Source organism: Heteronotia binoei, chromosome 6, assembly GCF_032191835.1.
Source record: "Heteronotia binoei isolate CCM8104 ecotype False Entrance Well chromosome 6, APGP_CSIRO_Hbin_v1, whole genome shotgun sequence".
Taxonomy (NCBI): domain Eukaryota; kingdom Metazoa; phylum Chordata; class Lepidosauria; order Squamata; family Gekkonidae; genus Heteronotia; species Heteronotia binoei.
Genome location: NC_083228.1, coordinates 59,829,632 through 59,842,537, shown reverse-complemented (window position 1 = coordinate 59,842,537; position 12,906 = coordinate 59,829,632). Strand labels below are relative to the sequence as shown.

At 44.6% G+C, this 12,906-nt stretch overlaps 1 protein-coding gene across 1 annotated transcript in view; it reads left to right on the top strand.

Annotated features, from left to right (window-relative positions):
* Positions 1-12,906, top strand: part of SLC18A2 (solute carrier family 18 member A2) — a 56,362-nt gene that overhangs the window by 17,957 nt on the left and 25,499 nt on the right. Inside the window, exons 5-9 of the mRNA XM_060241548.1 lie at positions 3,307-3,390; positions 4,005-4,097; positions 4,754-4,843; positions 4,932-4,975; positions 7,207-7,267. Coding sequence (XP_060097531.1) covers positions 3,307-3,390; positions 4,005-4,097; positions 4,754-4,843; positions 4,932-4,975; positions 7,207-7,267 — 372 coding nt within the window. The remainder of the gene's footprint in view (positions 1-3,306; positions 3,391-4,004; positions 4,098-4,753; positions 4,844-4,931; positions 4,976-7,206; positions 7,268-12,906) is intronic.

Sequence of the window (12,906 nt, the reverse complement as noted above, 5' to 3'; positions counted from 1 at the left end):
AGCCTCAAGGGGGCTCATTTTGCGGCATCTCCCGGCGGGAGGGTGGCACCCGCACGGGACACATATCAAATGAAAGAGGGGGCGCAGGGCTATCAGAAACAGCCGGCGGAGGGAGTCGGGAGACCACCCCACTGGGGGATCCGCACCCCGAAAGTGATGAAGGTGGCGCAGATAGAGCCAACAGAGCAAACAGGACAAAATAAATAGGCTGCATTATGCAGCACAGTTGAGAAAGTGCCTTATCCCATATACTGATGAAGTAAATACAGGATCTGAGAACAAAATTGCACCAGAAGACACAAACACAAAGCTCCCTTACACTGAATCAGTGCTTGGGTCCACCAAAGTCAGTATTGTCCACTCCAGTCACAAACACAAAGCTCCCTTACACTGAATCAGTGCTTGGGTCCACCAAAGTCAGTATTGTCACATAAGAACATAAGAGAAGCCATGTTGGATCAGGCCAATGGCCCATCCAGTCCAACACTCTGCGTCATATAAGAACATAAGAGAAGCCCTGTTGGATCAGGCCAGTGGCCCATCCAGTCCAACACTCTGCATCACATAAGAACATAAGAGAAGCCCTGTTGGATCAGGCCAGTGGCCCATCCACTCCAACACTCTGTGTCACATAAGAACATAAGAGAAGCCCTGTTGGATCAGGCCAGTGGCCCACCCAGTCCAACACTCTGCGTCACATAAGAACATAAGAGAAGCCCTGTTGGATCAGGCCAGTGGCCCATCCAGTCCAACACTCTGGGTCACATAAGAACATAACAGAAGCCCTGTTGGATCAGGCCAGTGGCCCATCCAGTCCAACACTCTGCGTCACATAAGAAGCCCTGTTGGATCAGGCCAGTGGCCCATCCAGTCCAACACTCTGCGTCACATAAGAACATAAGAGAAGCCCTGTTGCATCAGGCCAGTGGCCCCTCCAGTCCAACACTCTGTTTCACATAAGAACATAAGAGAAGCCCTGTTGGATCAGGCCAGTGGCCCCTCCAGTCCAACACTCTGTGTCACATAAGAACATAAGGAGGGAGGGGAGGGGAGGGGAGGGAAGGGAAGGGAAGGGAAGGGAAGGGAAGGGAAGGGAAGGGAAGGGAAGGGAAGGGAAGGGGAGGGAAGGGAAGGGGAGGGAAGGGGAGGGAAGGGAAGGGAGGGAGGGAAGGGAGGGAGGGAAGGGAGGGAGGGAAGGGAGGGAGGGAAGGAAGGAGGGAAGGAAGGAGGGAAGGAAGGAAGGGAAGGAAGGAAGGGAAGGGGAGGGAGGGAGGGAAGGAAGGAAGGGAAGGGGAGGGAGGGAGGGAGGGAAGGAAGGGAGGAAGGGAGGGAGGGAGGGAGGGAGGGAGGGAGGGAGGGGGGAGGGAAGAAAGGAAGGCCGCCCCCCGCCCCCCCCCCCCGCGCTTTCGGCCCCCTTACCTGATTCCAGGGCGGCGGAGAGTCCAGCAGCGGCGGCGGCGAGTCCTGCGGGCCTGCGGCAGCGGCCTCGCGGCGAGGGAGGGAGGGAGCTGCCGGCGCTGGCCTCTGGAGGCCTCCAGGGACCAGCGCCGGCTGCTCCGCGGCTTCCCCGCGGCATCCGCTGGTCCCTGGAGGCCCTCCAGAGACTCTGGAGGGCCTCCAGGGACCAGCGGAGGCCGCGGGGAGGCCTTCGCTGGCCGGCGCTGGTCCCGGAAGGCCTTCCAGAGGCTCTGGAAGGCCTTCCGGGACCAGCGCCGGGTGCTCCGCGGCTTCCCCGCAGCCTCCTCTGGTCCCTGGAGGCCCTCCAGAGTCTCTGGAGGGCCTCCAGGGACCAGCGGAGGCCGCGGGGAGGCCTTCGCTGGCCGGCGCTGGTCCCGGAAGGCCTTCCAGAGCCTCTGGAAGGCCTTCCGAGACCAACGCCGGGTGCTCCGCGGCTTCCCCGCGGCCTCCGCTGGTCCCTGGAGGCCGTCCAGAGACTCTGGAGGGCTTCCAGGGACCAGCGGAGGCCGCGGGGAGGCCTTCGCTGGCCGGCGCTGGTCCCGGAAGGCCTTCCAGAGCCTCTGGAAGGCCTTCCGGGACCAGCGCCGGGTGCTCCGCGGCTTCCCCGCGGCCTCCGCTGGTCCCTGGAGGCCCTCCAGAGACTCTGGAGGGCTTCCAGCGACCAGCGGAGGCCGCGGAGAGGCCTCCGCCACCCCTGCCGGCCCCGCGCGCGGGCGGGGAAGGCGGCGAGTGAGGGAGGGAGCGTCCATGCGCAGGCGCAGGGACGCTCCCTCCCTCACTCGCCGCCTTCCCCGCCGGCGCCCGCGGCCCACCGCCTCCGGGGCTGGCTAAACCGGGACCTTTAATGGTCCCGGTATAGGCAGCCCGGGAGCCGGGATTGGGTGGCCAGAACCGGGAATGTCCCGGGAGACCGGGACGGTCTGGCCACCCTACTTTGGAAGGTGAACTCTATGGAATTATACCTCATTGAAATCCCTTCCCTCCTCAGGCTCCACTCCCCAAATCTCCAGGTATTTCCCAACTCAGAGCTGGAAATCCTAGGAATGATAGAGAGGCATTCCATTTGCATCCCTCCTTCCCACTTTACATGTGGTTACTTAAATGAGTAACCCTACATGCTGATTGGATTGTGACATTCTTATTCTATGCAGAGTTCCCATGGGAGACTTCAAACTAGCTTAGCTCTTCCTTTATATTTTCAACATAGAATTCCCATTGTGCAATTTGAATTGTACCTTGATTGGAACATTTCCTGGGATTTAAAAAAATGGTTAATATGTTGTGATATGTCCGTGCAGATGCAATCTCAGTGAAGATGTCATCTAATATTTACTTTTCTGTATAATTGCATTAGCAGGAATTTTACAAAGACAAAACAATTTTGAAGGCATGTGGGGGTATTCTTTTTCCTGTATTTTGGAAAAATCATGCAAACATTTGGAAATATTCATGAAAGATGGGAAATATTTTGTTTGCACAATACACAGGAATTATCATTCATGAAAGATAGTCATTAAAAATCTTCATATTGTATGTGTTGATTAAGTTAAACCTTGTCTTAAGCTTTCACTCATTCCTAAAAAGAAAACATTTTATTAGTTTTTTCATGCTTCCCAAAAAAAAAAGAATTGAAAAACAGTCCTCAGGAATAAAAATGATGTTCCCTCCCTGAATGTTTCCAATAACTCTAGGCCTTCACATCTCTAGTCAGCACTGAAAGTGCCATGGCTCTGACAGAATAACCTTGTTTAAATTCAGGTAATTCTGATATTAGTGAAAATGTCTTCAATATTTGAACCTAGTTAGATTTTATCTGAGCTTTTAAAAATGTTTTGGTCTTTTCTACAGTATTTGCCTTTTCAGAAAGCTACAAGTTACTGTTTATAGCAAGATCACTTCAAGGAATAGGTTCCTCTTGTTCTTCAGTTGCTGGTAAGTATTAAGTGCATTTAGTATTAAGTGCATTTAAGTAATAAGTGCATTTGAGTAGGAGTGTTACTTTCAGCAACAGTCATATTCCTAACTTTGTTTTCACTATCATTTTTAATCATGAAGGAATCATTCACGTATAATCAATATAACTTTTGATCAACATTATTATCTTTACTGTCAGATAATTAATTAGATAACTGTTATGTATTCCTTCATATTCCATCAGTTTTATTACTTCGTAAAAAGTAATTTTTTTACTTCAACCCTTCTTTTACTTCAACTCCTCCAACTCTTTTTGAAAACTGTTGCAGCAATTTATTTTTGCTTTTAAAAATTATTTGATCAATTGTACAGATCAGGTGGAACTGCTATGCAGTGGTAGGTGTACAGAATTTTATTGCCTATTCAAAAACAAGGGATTCCTCTCATATTCATTGGGAGTTCTGAGTTCAAGACTTCTTGTGAAGCTCAGCATATTGGGAATGTGCAGACATGAATCACATTCATATGTGCCTAACCGTTGATGTTTCTATAATTTCCTGCCTCTCTGGTCTGTCACTTCTACACTGAAAAGGTGATATTATCAGCTGTTGCTTTTATGCTTTTTCATCCAGGGATGGGTATGCTGGCCAGTGTGTATACTGACGATGAAGAAAGAGGCAATGCAATGGGAATTGCCTTAGGAGGAATGGCTATGGGAGTATTAGGTTAGTATGGTGAAATTCACTAGGACAAGATGAGCAGGAGAAAGATAGGCATAAAATATTTTTAAATATAAGTTTGAAATAAATACAAGTTATGGACAAAGTATGTGGAATGGCATGATGTAGCTTTGTTCATTTATGGCATTGAAATGAGTTATTTGATTAAGATTTTATTGGTTTTCCTGGTCTCATGTAATTCTGTTATTGATATTCAAACATGTGATTTTACTTTCTTAAGTGAAGCTGCTTTTACTCTTTAAATCTAAGAAATAAAACTAAAGTTACCTAGTTAAACATACCCACACAGTGGCACACTCTTATTAAAGCAGATATTTTTATTATTACAGTCTCAACATTTTTTGCAGCACCTTCAAGCTCTTTGTCACTTTTCTTTGATTCATGAGAGTAATGCCCTTAATACTGTGACATTTCTCCTAGATGTCATAAGAAGTGTATGTTACTTGCCAGGCAGACATAATTCCAGCCCATGTGTGTTTTCTCAAATGCCAGTCCTGCTGAGATCAGTGACTGTCCAGTGTGTACAGAAGTGTAGCCATAATAGCTTTGAATTGGTAAAGAATTATTAACTATTTAAAAGGTTCTTGTGCTCCTGATTTTAGTTGGACATCAAACTGATTCTGAATGATTTTCATTCATAGTGGGCCCACCTTTTGGAAGTGTGATGTATGAATTTGTTGGGAAAGCAGCACCTTTCCTGGTATTAGCAGCATTAGCTCTTTTTGATGGAGGTAAGGAGAGTAACCATATTTATGAATGATTGAAAAATTTTGAATTCTGAAATTATAAATTGCATCATTTCGATTTCTTCTATTTCAGCCATACAGTTGTTCATTCTACAGCCATCCAGGATACAACCAGAAGTAAGAACTTCAACAAAACATTTCCCAAAATTGCTTATATTGGGGTGTCAAACATATAGTCCGTAGGCCTGATCTGACCCGCCCAAGACTTTAATCCAGCCTGCATGGTAGAATGCCCCCTGTGACACCCTTTCCTGTGCATTAGAAACCTACTCAACCAGCTTGTTTCTCAAGCACCAGCTAAACTCGCCTGCGTCTTTTCCTTTCTCATGACGGTTATAAAGTGCCTCCTCTTGTTTCGAAAGTGCACACAGTTCTTTCTCATTGGGTGCTGGCTCCTGCCAACCTCCTCTTCATAAGCCATAGCAGCAGGAAAGATGACTAAGTTGTACTACATTTCCCAAAATACTTTGTGTAATCATTTAAGAGGCTGAGGCTTTTGTTGCCACTGTTGTGGGAAAGGAAGTGCCTGCTGGAGCACAGACAAGACAACAAGAGTGGTGGGTGGACTTATGTGAGGAGTGCAGCATGGGTGGCTGGAGGAGGTGAGAGAAATCTGCTGGGTAAAGATGGAATCCCAAAGGGATCTACAGGGACAGCGGAGCCATCACCTGGAGTGCTGGTGAGCTGTTGAGTGCCAAAAGGTGGCACTGAGGGGTGTGTCACCCCAGGGTCATCAGGGCATGGACTCTGCTGCATGAGCAGCAGCAGAGTTGTCTGGAAAACTGCTGTGGAGACAGAGCTGGTGGCACAGCTCCTGCTGGCAGTTGCCTTTGGGGTGAGGCCCAGGTGAGAGGCCCATTTGGACAGAGGATAGAAAAATGGGGCTTGTCTTGGCTAAGTTAGCATCTTCCCTTCCCCACCAAACAGCTTGGCAAAGGTAGGAGCCTCAGTTGACCCCATATAATTTGGAGTGTTGGATGTTCAAATTTGTGGCAGGGCTCTATGCCATGGTAATGCAGAGTCTGCCCAGAGCCTTGATGGCTCCATGTGACCCTGCTCAGCTTTTCCCAGTTTTACTGGGCTCTGATCAGCTGTTTCCGATCTTTGTGCCTGCTCTGCTTGTCTCTGCTCCAAGGGCTTTTCAGCTCCTGCAGGCTTCTGCAGTGGTAGAGAATCTGTTTGGTAAGCAGAAGGTCCAAGGTTCAATCCTTGGCATCTCCAACTAAAAAGGGTCCAGGCAAATAGGCGTGAAAAACCTCAGCTTGAGACCCTGAAGAGCTGCTGCCAGTCTGATTAGACAATACTAACTTGGATGGACCATGAATCTGATTCAGTATAAGGCAGCTTCATATGTTCATATATATGTTCTTAGGGTTGTACTAAAAGGAATGATGAGATTGCTCATGGGAGAGGCTTGAAGGTCCATTGGGGATAACAGGAGATATGAATGCCAGTTGACTTGTATGGGCTCCACTGAAATACATTGCAGCACAAAATAGGTTGCAAGGAAAATGTGGAATGGATTTTCCATTAAGGTTTTTGGGCCCACGTAGATTACTCTGGGACTAGAATGACAGCCCCCAGAGTGGAATGCCAGCTCCTGGAAACAGCATCTTTGCTCTAGGACTGAAATGTTAGGTCACTGAGTGGGAATGACAGCCCCTGGGAATAGCAGAAGTGGAATGGAATGATGGGTCCCAAAGTGGAATGACAGTGTCTAGCAATAGAATCTGTGCTCTGGGAATGGAATGACAGGTCACAGAGTGTAATGACAGCTCCTGGGAACAGAATCTGTGCTCCAGGACTGGAATGACAACCCCCAGAATGGAATAACAGTCTCTGGGAGCAGCAAAAGCATTCAGAGAATGGAATGACAGCTCCCAAAGTGGAATGATGGTCACTAACAGCCAGCCCCCAAAGTGAAATAATAGTTCCTAGGAACAGAACAGAGATTTTAGAATTTTCTATAATCCATTTTGTGTGGATGTTCATGAGGTTCCAGAGGAGCTCCAGATGGAAATATTTTTTGTGAGTATTTGTGTGTGTGTGTGTGTGTGTGTGTGCATGCATGTATGGAAGTCATGGTTGACTTCTGGCAACCCCTAGTGAGGCTTGGATGCAAAAGAGTGTTAATGTTTTAAGCATGTTTGTCTTTGAAGTAAAATCAATATATTTAATTGTGTTTGTCTATGTCTTTTATAAAGTTTATATCTCTGTTACTTGGCATTACATTTTATGACACGACCTGACAAAGTTCCATTTATGTCAGATCCTGCCTTCATAAAAAAAATAAGTTCAATACCCCTGTTTCTTTTTTCTAACTCTGTGCCTTCTTTGTCTTTTGGTAGAGCCAAAAAGGAGCATCACTACTGACACTCTTGAGGGATCCATACATTATTATTGCTGCAGGTAATAGCAATTTTTATACAGCTTAATTTTTAAAAAATTGTGGCTATTTTTGTTCTATATTTGGTTAGGAATAAATATTTGTCAGGTATGACATATATTATGTTAGTGCTTTCATAGTAAAAAAAAGTTAAAGGGAAGCTATAGAATTCATGAATTCTGGCCTGAATAGGCTTTAATGTTTTCCTGTGACATTTATGAGAAGTACCTGAGTGAGAAATTCAATAATGGTGCATGGTTCCCTGAAAAACAGTGGTCTTCCTGTTATCCTCTGAATGTACAGTTTTAAGTGGCTTCTTAATTGTGCTGTGTGTGTCTTAAGTTCAGTAGAGATCTCTTCAAAGTCCCCACTGTGATTTCTTGCCCCCTCTACCCATGATATCCCTTTCTTTCAGGCATCACTATCATCTATCCTTTTTTTCATATTCCCCTTTCTCATTCTGTTGCCTGCGCTGCAGTCTCCTTATGTCTAGGTTTTACTAGGTTCTCTGCATTTTGGAACTTATTCCTAGTTCTCAGCCTGGGAAACTGTGCAAAGTTTTATTCCCAGCTAAACTATTCCCATTCCCTCACAGAAGCTGGACTATACTGCACATCTGAATGTTCCAGGCGATCACACTAACTTGGTTAATCAATGTGAAAGGCTTCACCACTGCAAACACAATACAAAATAGATTATCTTTTCAAATCATAGTACTTGTGTGGGTTATAAAGAGATGTGTTGGAAGTACAAATGGCTTTTGGCATTTGCCAGATCCCCTTGCGAAGTTGTTAAGTGGGTAACACCAAATGCTGATTCATGGATGCAGTCATCATGTTGGCCAATACAGATTCCTTGAGACTCAAGGAATGTTGAAATGAGCAATTCTGAGAGTAGAAACTCTGAAAAGAAGGTTCAGTCTAAAGAAGAATATTTATTTTAAAGTGCCATTGAAATTAATGAGAGTCTTTTGACATCTTAAACACTAACACATTTCTTGTGTTGTAAACTTTTGTGAATCATCAGCATCCACTTTAAGAAATGTAAGATACGTTGTTGAAGGCTTTCACGGCCAGGGTTCATAAGTTTTTGTAGATTTTCTAGGCTGAACGGCTATGGTCTTGGCACAGTATTGCCAGACATTTCACCAGCAGCTGTGACTGGCATCTATCTCTTTCTATGTTGTATCTCTGAGGATGCTGGTTACAGCTGCCAGTGAAACGTCAGGTACTACTATGCCCAAGACCACGGCCATAAAGCCTGGAAAATTTACAACAATTTATACATGTAAGACACTTTGAAGGTAAAATAAGGTTCTTTAGAAATATCTGTAGAGCTGATTGAAGAAAAACTGCAGTGATATTGACCACATCAGACTGTTTTTTGTAGTCATTATGCATTGTTGCATATTCATGGCCCAGGCTACAATTGGATCTTCACCAGATTAATTTAAGTAACATCTTTGCAGGGGAACAGGTTATCTTTGTTTGCCTTGTGTCTGGTAAACATTTATTGTTACTTGTAATAAAAATTTAATATGAGAAGTAAGCTCAAGATATAATTTACTACTTTGAAATGAAAGTGTATCTGCAGAATATTGGACTGCTAGCAGCAGTTGGTTTACATGGTAGGTTGCAGGAACAATTCTAACACCCACCACTAAGCGCTGCTGGAGATGGAATTGGGTGTAGTTCCCTTCCTGGAGGACATCAGTAGGCAGTGACAAGTGCTGGGTTGCAGCAACATGCAGGCATGCACCAACTGAATGGCACACATGATGGGTTTTGCTATCCATTCAATAGCTCTGTGTTCCCACATGGGGCAGCAGCTGCAGCCTTAGGTCTATGGTGCCACCTCCCAGTGCCTTCTGGTAAGAGCATCACTTTTCCCTTATCCTTCAATGGCACTCAATGTTGGAGCTGGAACTCCCCCCCCCCCGATCCCATTAACTTGAGCTGATGATGATCAATAGTCATATACTTAGAACTGGTTCTTGCCTAGCACCCTAGTGAATATACTGGCTTGTATCCAGTGATAATTTCCCACTAATGAGAAGCATATCAGTTAGTGGAACAAAAACTCACCCCCCCCCCCAATGTAGCCCACTGAGGTCCCCAAAATGCTGCCTTTGGGGGAAGTGTAACCTTAGGAACAGCATGAAGGACAAATTGATGGATCTATTGTGGTCAGGGGTAATTGGACAAAACTGCCACTGACACAACCCCACCCCCACCCCCCCCCGCTTAGCAGAAGATTTCTACTAGATCCAATCTACTGTTGTCGTGAGTATATAGAGAATGTTAAAATATTATTCCTTTTGCTTTAATAAACTTTTAAATATTTGTCTTAGGTACTTTAACTGATTTTTTAAAAATCTGTAAATATTGGTATTCTGCTTTGCTATGACATTCCTTCTTTTAATTCATAAAAAATGTCAATCCTATTGAAGTCTGCCATTGGCAAAAGCAAGCCTCAGTTTGAGCAGGAGTTCACAGGAGCTCAGCTCCTGAACCTCTGGCATTGCCCCCCATCTCATTGCCCCCCCTGCCTCCTCCCCACTTACCTTTCTTGTCTGCAAAACTCTCAATCCCTGGCTTTTTAAAGGATTGGTAGTGAGGGAGGGTGGGCTGTCAGCCAGCCACCAGGAGTTTAGCCATGCCCCCAGTAGCCCTTATTAAGGCCAGGAGAAGTTCATACTGCCCTTTCGCTACTGCCACTGCTGAGAGGTGTGGCATATGCAGATGAGTTATGCTAATATTGAATGGGGTGTGGCATATGCAGATGAGTTATGCTAATGAGTTCCTACATCTCTTTTTCTACAAAATGACCCCTGGCAAAAGAATTTCACTAGTTCTGATTTGTATCATATGTCTTTTATTCCTTTAAACTTATAGATGTCATTGGCATGAGGTAATCTAGTACTGTAGAAATGAGTAACAAAATAACATGTGAAGATGATGATGATGATGATGATGATATTGGATTTATACCCTGCCCTTCTCTCTGAATCAGAGTCTCAAAGCGGCTTACAATCTCTATCTTCTTCGCCCACAACAGACACCCTGTGAGGTGCGTGGGGTTGAGAGAACTCTTTCAGCAGCTGCCCTTTCAAGGACAATTCCTGCAAGAGCTAAGGCTTACCCAAGGCCATGCTAGCAGGTGCAAATGGAGGAGTGGGGAATCAAACTTGGTTCTCCCAGATAAGAGTCTGCACACTTAACCACTACACCAAATTGGCTCTCTATCATCTAAAAGACTATCATATGTGGAACCCCCCTGCCTTGTTTCTGGCTTATTGCAGCTTTTTGTGCATTAAAACCATATAATGAAGCCATGTAATTGAGTGATTCAAGATTGGCATCAGGCACTTAGTGTCAAACAAAACTTTCTGCTGACTTCATATTCTTCGTTGTTAATCAAAGAAAATGTGAATTTGCAGGTTGTATCCCCATATCTACAGCTAATTTAGAACAGCATTTCTTTTGCAAGTTCTTTGTATGCTTCAGGGTTTTTTCCTGCAAAAGGTTGTCAGATTTAGATATAGAGTAGCTTTGGACAAGGCAATATTTTCTAGTTCATTGTTCTCATAGACATATGAGTACTTTATGTACAGGACATAGTGGAAAGTTTTCATTGGACATAACATTTTATCCTTCTTTGTAGGATGTTTTGCCCCTGGTATTTGCCCCCAGGACCGCAGTGTTAGCAAGCCACAAGATTGTTCTAGGGATACTAGACACAGAGTCTAATGTGTCTTGGCATGTTCGGACAAAGAATGACAGCAGTGCTAATTTTGTGCTGAACTTCATGAAGAAGAAATTTTTTCCAGGGCAAATGTTTTGTCTTGGAATTCAGGCAAATTATATTTGATTTTTAAAATTGAAATAATCCTTGAGCTGTAAACGGCCGCAACCTGGTTCTGTTATGTTTTATGGATATAAAAACATTTTAAAAGTACAGTCAGCATTAAGTCTATTATAAGACTAATTACAGCAGCAGTTACAGACTTCAAATAGAACAAAAATTCTACCAAAAAGCTCCCATTCTCTACTAGGAATCTGCATGTACACAGTGTGCAAATTATCTCACACAAGATTCCTATAGTGTATATACAAATAAACATACTTTTAATGTATATGACTATATTTGTTATTAATGTAGAAGCTTTTTATTCTGCCTTTCAGCCTAATCAAGGCCATCGAGGCCATCAAGGCAGCTAACAACTAAAAACAGAGATGTATAAAAACATATTATAAGACAAATGATAAAAACAGACATCAAATGAAAACTTAGATATCAACTAAAAACATAGATCAGGGAGGAGGGATTATTGAGGGAATGCCTGATAAAACAAAAAAGGCTTCACCTGCTGGCGGAAGACACTGATAGAAGGCAATAGAATAATATTTTTTTGGTGGGGGGAGTGATTTCAGGGGGTGTGTATGTGGATGTCCACAATCTTGGTACCATGACCAAAGAGGGTTGGCACTTAATCTCAGAATGTAGGGATATCTAAAGCGATGTATACCCTGTATAAATCGATGGTGCGGTCTCATTTGGAATACTGTGTACAATTCTGGTCACCGCACCTCAAAAAGGATATTATAGCATTGGAAAAAGTCCAGAAAAGGGCAACTAGAATGATTAAAGGTTTGGAACACTTTCCCTATGAAGAAAGGTTGAAACGCTTGGGGTTCTTTAGCTTGGAGAAACGTCGACTGTGGGGTGACATGATAGAGGTTTACAAGATTATGCATGGGATGGAGAAAGTAGAGAAAGAAGTACTTTTCTCCCTTTCTCACAATACCAGAGCTTGTGGGCATTCGATGAAATTGCTGAGCAGTCGGGTTAAAACAGATAAAAGGAAGTACTTCTTCACCCAAAGGGTGATTAACATGTGGGATTCACAGGAGGTGGCGGCGGCTACAAGCATAGCCAGCTTCAAGAGGGGGCTAGATAAAAATATGGAGCAGAGGTCCGTTAGTGTCTATTAGCCACAGTGTGTGTGTGTGTATGTATATATTAAAAATATAAATTTTTTTGACAGAGTGTTGGACTGGATGGGCCATTGGCCTGATCCAACATGGCTTCTCCTATGTTCTTAAAGCATGGCCTTGAAAAATGACTGTAGTAGTTGGATAGGTTCATATGGGAAGGGGTGGCCTTAAAGTAAGCTAGTTGCAGATGGAATAAAACTTTAAAAGACAACACCAGCACCTTGGATTGGGCCCAGAAGCTGTCACACAAACACTGCTGTAAAGCAGTCCACACGGGTTTTGATCATCAGGTGTACTGGTAGCAAGTCAAATGGATGCGGTTGCTAATTTCCTTGTCTCAGCAAGATACCTGAGCCTTTGCAAGCTGCACTGTCAAACCCTGGGACAACAGGTACGTCTGCCCATATCAATGCATGCCTGTCATAGTAAGCAGAGGTCACTTTAGAAGAGGAATGGATATGTGAGAAAGGTCCCAGCCCACATCCAGTTATGGACAGCCTACTGGAGGAGGCTCCTTCTGCACTGCCAACCAACAATTTGCAGCCTGACAGCAGCCCAGTGACACCCGGATCCAGACAGTGAGGGTGAGTGTGTTTGCACTGGCATGATGCAATCCAGCTGTGAGATGAGTGTCTCTGTTTTATTGTGGTAAGCTGCCCTGAGCC